Here is a 10,003-nt window from a genome sequence, read left to right as displayed (position 1 = left end):
CCCGCAGTTTCGCAATGCAATGGTGCAAGCTTTACCTACCTTGGAAGAGATCAATACGATAAACGGTAGTGATCGCTATTGGCGACTCCAGCGCCTCAATCAGCAATCACCTCGCCCATCCAGTTTACCATGTGTGCGTGTCTTTGCTATTGTATGCGCCGCAGCACGCGCGTTCACTGAACGCGATCTATTATGGGAAAACAGTGATTTTTTGCTTTTGCATTTTGACTTAATTTTCAATGAAAAAGGGTCTTTAAAATGGCTTTTCTTATGGTTCAAATTTTAAGATTTCTTTAAAATATATTAATGACAAGATAAAATACGGTTTGAAGATGACATTAGTGATGAAAACTCAATTTTGGCCATGTAACACTTCAGTGATCCTGTGTGCATCCTTAATACATACCAGATAGACACATGCATACATACTTAACAGAGCTTTGTTGTGGGGGCTGATGCATGTAAACATTGTGGGGTTTCGTTTACATGGGTATAAACCAACATTATTTGTACTTGTACAAAGCGATGCCAAGGTGTTTAGACATACACTCTTTATCCCCCATAATGTTATACACATACAAACTTTGGGGGTATGCTTACATACAGGCCCGTACGCAGGGGGGGTGCGGGGGGTGCGACCGCACCTCCCCAAATTTACAAAAGTGTACAAAAAGTCCTAAAATTTCAGAATTTGCGGCGTAGAGTAGCAAAAAAATCAGGTTTTTATGCTTTTTGGTCAAAAAGGTCCAAATTTTGGGAAGAAAGACCACTTTTCACAAAATCGCACCCCCCTTGGGAAAAAAAGTCCACTTTTTCAAAATCAGCACCCCCCCAAAAAAAATCCTGCGTACGGGCCTGCTTACATACCCGCTCTCAGAGGCTATTCAGGGTCATTTACATTATGAGGTTAACCCCACAATGTTGAAAAACCCTGTAATGCCTCTTTGTATGAGTAAATAACCCACAACGTACCTCTGGTAGGTGCATACAAACAAACACATGCATATACATACACTCACAAACACACCCCTGTCTGTGTTCGCCTCCAAACGTGGACATTGTGTTTTGCTATCTAACCGAGGACGTGTGTATGATGTTTTCATCGCCTAACCGTGGACTAAAATGGCGGATTTTTTTTGTTGTATAATACGAAACGAAATTTTAGCCATCACCCTGCAGACGGTGGTTTTTACACGTGTGGTCCTCGGTTTCAGGCAAATAGCGTTTAAAGCATCTAGCATGCATTTGAGGTCTTTTGCAGCAGTTTGAGACCGAGGACAGTCCTCGGTTGGAAGTAGGTCCACACAGTTTAGGGTGAAAAATCTTGTGTGTGTCCTCGTTTGTCGGCGAACACGTACGCACATACACACATTTGTTGAAAAGTTAAAAAAAATATATATTGCACTATATTAATGTACAATTCCACATCATTGGCATCACAGGCAAACAGGCACAGAAGGGTGAGTCTCTATACTGTAATCATTACTGAATAGTTTTCCTACATTAATCAATGTTGTTTGTATTATTTTGACATATTTTATGTTATATGAACCTGTGTGGTTCAACTTTATTGAGTCTAACAATTGGCAATCAGTAGATAAGTTATGTGATTTATTGATTCTTTCAAATGTTCAATGGTAATCCCTATCTTACATATTGATATCTTGTTGTACAGGAGATAAGTGCATATTTGTATAAATTATTAATATGATCAGTGTATATTTGTATAAATTACAAATTAAGCCTAAATTAATATGTGGCAAACGTCGATTCAAGTTTACTAGCAGCCATTTAGTAGAGGTTGTACTGTTGTTGGTTACTGGAAATTTAAATCAAAACTTTTAATATTTGATTTGTTGAATTGGGCTATTGAAATTCACACCCCCCCCTTTTGTTGGTCATTCGGGGGAAAAACATTTAAAAACGCCAACATTTGCTCCTAATCAGACTCCATTCGGGGAACTGAACAACCTGGCCCCCCCACTTTCAATGTGCTGCGCACGCCACTGCCTGTGGAAGATTTTGGATATATCTTCCATATAGGGAGTATGTTTTTCAAATGTAATTGGTCAGGATTAATCATTTTGAAACCCATACTCCCCCTGTATTATGGCTTTACATAAATCTTCCACAACTGGAGTGAGTATTTCAAATGGAAGTTATCCAAATGTCTATTCTATTTGAAACTCATACTCCCTCTGAAGAAGAATTTAGCTAAATCTTCCACAAGGGTAGTCTGGATTTTAAATGGAATAGCCCAATTTTCACAGTACAATATATTTGTATCATTTTACTCGTTTTGATAATGTACTCAGTAGGATACTCTATGCAGAGTTTATATTTACATACCTGTTAGGCTAAAAAAAAACATGTTTGTTTCCTGTAGCAGCTCTAAAAAGTCAAATGCAAAATGCGTTTTTTAAATTTTTATTTATTTTAAATCCATGCCTTGAAATAAACAAAAAAACTTTTTTAATGCGATTAGAATGGGAATTTACAGTGGGTTTCTCCGACACCCACAAAAAAATCATATTTCTTCATATTCAAGAATAATTTTATGATCCCCTTTCAACCTGTAAATTATAAAAGGTATTTAAAAAAAATGTGTGATGTTTTCTCCCGTAGTTTTTCACTACACGCGTTTGTGTAATGTGTAAATGTTTTCTCCAGTCATGTTTTATATTATTTTTTTGTGATTTTCTGGATTTTTTTCTCCTTTTTAAACAAAAAAAAATCAAATGCGCAAAATAAGGCATCAAAAACGAAATGTGCGCATGCTACAGAAACCAAACTTGGTTTTTTTGGCCTTAACTGTGCACAGTTAGATGCAGAACTAGCAAAAGTAATCAATTAAATAATCATCAGGTTGGTCTTTTGTGGGTCCCAATCCAATGCCTACTTCAGTGTTTACCTTTTCAAGTTATTGACATGTCTTAAAGCTATTGCTAGTTGCATGCACATATTATTCAACTTTATTTAGTTGTACTGAGTAGGATATTATGTGTAATGGTTAGTCTAATAAAAATGTACATCAAAAGACAAAATTACTTGGATTGTGTTAAAATAACTTTATCAACCTAGATATCTGTCAAATATAATTTCACCATATCAAGTTGACCATTCCCAAACCAAGGTGGTTTGATTGACTTTTCCAAGGTGCTCCAAGAGTGTTTGACAGAGTATAAGTAAAAGTTATCATTTGTGTGTGTGATTAGGGCTTCTTTAAGGGATCTGGAATGAGGGTTTTGAGCGTTTCGACAGTATTTTTTGTGGGACATGAGAGCACATCAGACATATTGAATTGCATTCTGAATACGAAGAATGTCTTTCTGATATCAAATAATTTTCAATTTTTGAAATTCACGATATAATACAAATTTTATGACAAATTATTAAAATTTGATATTTTTCACATTTTTGATATATAACAGTCCTAAGTAAATTTCATAAATCTAATGATATATTCTTAAAGTGTATGTAGCTGGGAGGAAAAGCCGACGATCAATTGAAAATTTTGACCTTTCATTTTGAAGATATGGATTTTTTTCCCCAAAAGACCTAATTTTTTTGGTGTTTTGGGAAAAAAATCCATATCTTCAATACGAAAGGTCAAAATTTTCAATTGATCGTCGGCTTTTCATCCCACCTACATATACTTTAAGTATAAATCATCAGATTTATAAAGTTTACTTCGAGTACTTATGAATATCAAAAATATCAATTTTTAATCATTTGCCATAAAATGTGTATTATGTGCTCTAATGTCTCACAATAAATACTGTCCAAACGTTCATACCCCATCCCTTAAGGCCAAAATATGTGACATGTGTAATTATTGGTAATGGTATGGCTCTTCATAGTGCAAGATGATTTGGAAAAAATATGTGTCAGTTCAGTGTGTTTGTACTGAACCTTAGGAAATAGGAAATAAAACAAAAAGTTTGATGACGTAAAGCCTTTTGTTAAGGGGGGGTAAAAAAGTTATGTTTATAACAAATAGTTAAAACATAGACAAATTTTGATCTCAGTTTCGGGTTTGAATTATCAACATTTCACACTTATGTTAGAGGTAGGAGGATGTCATCAAACTTTGTTCCCTTAATTGAGAGGAGCACAATTGCTTTGTGAAAGAATATGTGATATGGAATGTATGTAAGGGCTGAAATGCTGCGTGAAAAAAAACCCATTTTTTTGTCTTAGTCCATCAGGTATATTTGCAGCCTGCCTACCTACATGATTTGGTAAACCATATTATTGCAACACATGTTATTAATTTGCACATATATTGCAAAGGATTATTTTTTGTTTCAAACATATAGCTTTTACTTTATCTTTGGATTTCAAGCCAATTAAAGTATAGCATTGTGGGTAACACGATTCAGTGTGAAACTCTAAAAGAGATTAAAAAAAAATAGTAATAACTCACCATTCTTGTTCCTATTTCTTTTACTTGACAGAGTGTTTCAGCAGATCTTGGCCAGAGGTGTGATTTAGGAAACCTACGCCATGCATCAAGTCGTATGTCAACACCTGTATCACCAGCAGACAGAACAAGATTGGATGAGGATCTGGGGTAAGTCAGGACAACTTAATAATTATAATTGTAGAAAATGTAATTGAAATATTTTGGGGAAAATTAAAATATGTGACCATCTGCCATAAATAGGCTGGAAATCTAGGAAAGTGTGTTTTTGAGATATTGTTTATTGAAGTTATTGTAGGAAACAGAATTTTTCTGCCCATTTATTGATTGTCTACCTTGGTAACAAGCAATAGAGGTTATTCCTCGGTTTTTTTATCTTATGGGTACAAATCAGTTTGTGTGTATATGTGTTGGACACTACATGCAGAGCACAGTGCTTCATGCAACTGTTATCATACATTGTTTTGAATTGCATGAAGGTTTAAATGTTGAAGACACTCAAAAAAGGCCTGCACCTACAAGATGGCAGACATGTGACATCACAGGAATGACTTCTATATGGACATGCAAATATCACTGAAAAGGTGATTTTTATTAGTTTGTGCTTGCATGACCAACTTTTCAAAAAGTGAACTGGAGTTAAAATCTATGTGATTGGCAGATACTTCAATAATTTACTAAGAATTTTCATTTCATGGATTGCATTAACAATAAGCGTTCATTCTTGTATTTTCAGTGATGCTTCCAAGAGATGGTCCGATTATGAGAGTCGAGTCAGTTCTCGTGCCCAGTCATTGGAGCAGCTTCTATCAGACTATGATAGCTTCCAAGAGAAAGCAAGAGAATGCAGAGATTGGCTGGTGGAGATTGAGAGAGACTTAGTATCTGCTGATACCATCAGTCCTACTGTGGAAGGGTTGAAGGAACAGATGGAAGCTCACCAGGTTAGTTGATAATAACTTGCTTCACAAAGTAAAACTTCGTGTGAAATTTATGCTAATTATTGACTTACATGAAGAATAAAGTCAACATCAATAAAAAAAATAACCTTCTTCTCTTCTGTTATTCTTTCCTTTTGCAGTCTGTCTATAATGTGTTAAATATCCACCAAAATTGGATTTTTGTTTCCTGAGATATGGCCATTCTTTAAGCTTGTGAAATATATAAAATGCAAAAGAAAGCTAAACTTTTTTTTTTTTAGTTGTCTCAAAATTGATTGCTTTAATATGTTTTGGTGTTACTTGGTTGTAAACTTGCAATGATTCTTTGGCCCTGGTTTATCTCACTATACAACAAGTGATATAAAGTTTAGAAGAAAAGTAATATTTCAACTTTTTTGTGTAGTCGTATAGTCATGGAAATGATGTTAAATTTTGTAAAGTGTGCTGAGGCTTGTGGATCAACGTCTAGGCATTGTTCCTGTGCGTAGCGCACTATAATTCATTGCGCTTAAAAAAAAATTATATAAAATTTAAATAACTTTGTGTTCATCCTCCAGGCCATATGTGCAGATATCCTGAGCAAGAAAGCCATCTATGTCCTGATTCAAGAGCAAGGAGAGAAGCTGACAGGTGGGCTGAATCACAGAGAAAGAGATAATGTCCAACAACAGCTCCATCATATTGGCATGCAGCTTGATAACTTGGAGAAACTTGGCACTGATAAACAGGCGAAATTACAGGCTTGTCTGCCAGAGAGAAAAGTAAGTGTGTATTTTACATTCGGCTATTCCACTTGAAATTCACACTTCCCCTGTGGAAGATTTTGGAAATATGTTCCATGGGGGGAGTATGTTTTTCAAATGTAATTGGTCAGAGTTAATCATTTTGAAACCAATACTCCCCCAGTATTTTAGCTTTACCTTTATCTTCTACAACTGGAGTGAGTATTTCAAGTGGAAGTTACCCAACTGTCTATTGTATTCAAAACTCATACTCCCTCTGTGGAAGACTAGTAGCTAAATCTTCCACATGGGTAGTATGGATTTTAAATGGAATAGCCCATTTGTAGCATCTTTTCATTTGCATAAAAAGAAGGAAAAAGTAAGTAAAGTACAAGAAACTGGATCAAACTTTTAAAATTTTGTCAAGAAGTGTTGCTATCCTAATATATATATAATATTTAAGAGAAAAACACAGGAGGAGTTGCTCCTTTTTGCACTTGAATAGTCATGGCAAGAATTTTATCATTTCATTTAGTCTCTGTTGACACATTCCTTATTTTGGGTAACTTTTAGTTATTATCCATGTACGATTTCTTCAAATTTTTTATCAAGAATGGTTATGTGCATTTTTTTCTTTTGAATCTGCAAGTACCGTACTGACGCGAGTATAGTCCCACCTTCGAGGAAAGTCCCACCCCCAAATTTTCAAAAAATTTCGGAAATTAAAATTATTTTTTGAAAGTTATTGATTTTTTCGGCTTTGGAGTGTCCCTGGACCTAAACCTAAATGCTAGGATCATTCATGGTTGATTTAAAAAAAAATATATTGTAGGCCTTTGTGTTTTGAATAAATTTGTACTCATGTTATACTCTATTAATGATTTCAAAATGCATACAAATTCAATGCATTTTGAAATCATTAATAGAGTATGACATGAGTACAAATTTATTCAAAACACATAGGCCTACAATATTTTTTTTTTTTAATCAACCATGAATGATCCTAGCATTTAGGTCTAGGTCCAGGGACACTCCAAAACCGAAAAAATAAATGACTTTTTTTTTTTTTAATTTGAGTTTAGTCCCACCCCCAATTTTGAAAAATGTTCACCCAAAAGCGGGGTGGGACTATACTCGAGTCAGTATGGTATGTGTGAAAGTCAAAATTGTTAGATCTTCTACATTGAATAAAATGATTTTCTGTGCCTCATGATGGCACTGATACTTATACATTGGATGGATAACAGCAATGGGCTATTCCATTTAAAATTCATATTACCCCTGTGGAAGATTCTGAAAATATATGCCAAAGGGGGAGTATGAATTTCAAATGGAATGAGCGCATTAGGCAGCTCCATTTGAATTTCATATGCCCTCTGATAAAGATTCAACCTGAATCATCCCCTGAGGGAGAATATGTTTCAAATGGAGCTGCTAATGTGTTAATTCCATTTGATATTCATACTCCCCTGTGGAAGATATTTCCAAAATCTTCCACAGGGGGAATGTGGATTTCAACTGGAATAGCCCAATGTTCCAATGCCATTTACTTGATGGAGACAAGTGACTTAAATAAAGTATTTGGCAGAGATTAAGATACACGTTTACAGCAAATTATGCCAAATTAACTTTGTTCTTGTGTCCCAGACCCTACAAGCTATTTCATTAACAATATGTGTGTGTGTTACATTTTGCAGGACTTCTGGCAGGAACATGAAGCTTGTGACCAATGGCTTCAAGACAAAGAAGCTGTGGTGTTCAAGGCAGAACCACCAAGATTACATGTAGCAAATGTCGTACAACAAGTCTTTGAAGCAAAGGTACGTAACTCTCATTTCAAGTTGAAAAAGTTACATAATTATGTGAGAGATGCATTAAATGATGGATGAGAGTGAAAGGGATTATGGCTGTTGTGTGGGTGTATGTGCGGTTGTTTTCACCTACAAACGTGGACTATGTAGTGAAAAATCACACATTGCGAACCGTTGACGTAAGACAGTGGCAGAGAGTACTATACAGCATACCTTTGCATATGGAGTAGGGTCCTCTATCGTAGGTGTAACACCAGGTCCACAGTTAGCGGTGAAATATCATAGAAGTCCACGTTTGGATTATGATATGTCTGTGTGTGTCGGTATACACTACGGGTCCACGGTTGTCGGTAAATATGTGGTGGGGTGTTTGTGGGTACGAGGGTGGATGTGTAGGTGTGCATTTGTAAAGACCTGTAAATGAGGACATATCCCTGAAAATAGCTTAATAACCGAGCACACCCAGAAAACGAGGATGTCCACAATTCCATTTCCATTGGTATCATTGCTTGTCATTAAATCACAACATAACTTCTATTCATAAATTCTGGAAAATAAAAGGTTACAGATTTTACCACTCATATAGTATAATTTGCATGTAACTTATATATAGGTAACATGTAGAGGAGAGAACAATTAACCTAAGATAAATGTGCTGTATTTTTTTCAGGCAATGCAAGATGAGATCAAGAAATATTATCCTGATATTCAGAAGATGGTATCTCAAGGCCAACCTCTCTTACATCCATGCAGTGATGAAGACAGGCAAAGACTCTTTGCTCAGTTACAAGGTAAATTACAAAGTATCAGTAATAAGGTCATATTATACTCAGCAGTCGCTACTGGTGTAGAATTGTTTGATGACATTTTTGCTCTCACTATTGAAAAATGATTAAAAATAGCTACAATAGTTTGATCACCAGCAATTGCGTCTTGTGATTACTAGTCAGTGATTGTTACTTATAGCATTAGTACAAACCAATAGAAGTAGACTCAGTTCCATTGGGATATTCCATAAACCCACACTACCCCTGTGGAAGATTTGGAAAATTTCTTCCACAGGGGGATTATGAATTTCAAATGGAATGAAAACATTATCCACCTCCCTCTGTGGAAGATTCAGGTTGAATCTTTCTTAGAGGTTTCAAAATTAAGATCAAATTGACAATAGCTATTGCTTACTTTTCTGAATAAGCTTCAAGCTATCTTGATATTCTCATGTTTTTGTTTACAGATATCCAGCAGCGCTACTACAAGCTACAAGACAGGGCTGGCAGAAAGTTGGACACCCTTGGTAAACAGCTTGCTAAACATAAGGTTCTTGAGACTGATATTGCCAAAGTAGAGAGCTGGTTGAATGACTCACAGCCTATATCATCACAACCCATCAACTTACAGTGTCCTATTGAGGCAATGCAGACACAACGGGAACAACAACAGGTAGGAGTCAGCCTTTTTTAGTAATATCTTGAAAAGATGTGAAATTTAAATTGATCATCAACAAGAAGGGGAAAATAAACAAATATGTTTGAAACTTTGAAATTTTTTTGGTAAATTTCATTATGAATTTCTAACCCTAATCACATTCATTATCAAGCTTAGGTCAATTTTCCAAAGTGCAGCCTGTTAGGCTGTTACTAACCCTAACTCTGCATAATAATCCTCTACCATAACCTGTAAAATAATTATAAAGATAACCCTGAATCTATATACCATTGGATATTTACATATTGTGCTTAACAATATGTCTGATTTACAACAAAAATTTTGTCTTACAACTCTTTTTACTTTATGTTTCTAACTACTTTTATTCCATGTTTATTGTATTTTATTTTACAAATTTGGCTAAAATACACCAAAAGGCAATATAAAATAACATAATACATACAAAACAATACAATGTAAATAGATCCAAATGAGCTAGCTTGGAAGAGTCAGAAGCATCAGGACACTGTCACCAAAATGTGTGACTCCTCCAACCCATTGTGACTTGTTCAACCCATCAAGTTTTAACTTGATCCGGATAGTTTGGTTGCTATCATACACACAAAATCTAACTAATTGCAAAATTAACACACAGATTCTGTTCAGATAAAAATAAAATGT

The 10,003-nt window shown here is 35.2% G+C and overlaps 1 protein-coding gene across 1 annotated transcript in view; it reads left to right on the top strand.

The window, feature by feature from the left end:
* Positions 1 to 4,060: 4,060 nt before the first annotated feature.
* LOC140152340 (uncharacterized) overlaps positions 4,061 to 10,003 on the top strand; it is a 230,239-nt gene continuing 224,296 nt past the window's right edge. Inside the window, 7 exon segments of the mRNA XM_072174644.1 lie at positions 4,061 to 4,069; positions 4,458 to 4,573; positions 5,160 to 5,367; positions 5,922 to 6,125; positions 7,784 to 7,906; positions 8,568 to 8,688; positions 9,132 to 9,337. Of these exon segments, the coding sequence (XP_072030745.1) occupies positions 4,061 to 4,069; positions 4,458 to 4,573; positions 5,160 to 5,367; positions 5,922 to 6,125; positions 7,784 to 7,906; positions 8,568 to 8,688; positions 9,132 to 9,337 (987 nt within the window).

The sequence above is a fragment of the Amphiura filiformis genome, chromosome 5 (assembly GCF_039555335.1).
Source record: "Amphiura filiformis chromosome 5, Afil_fr2py, whole genome shotgun sequence".
Taxonomy (NCBI): Eukaryota; Metazoa; Echinodermata; class Ophiuroidea; order Amphilepidida; family Amphiuridae; genus Amphiura; species Amphiura filiformis.
This window is presented reverse-complemented; position numbering and strand designations above follow the sequence as displayed.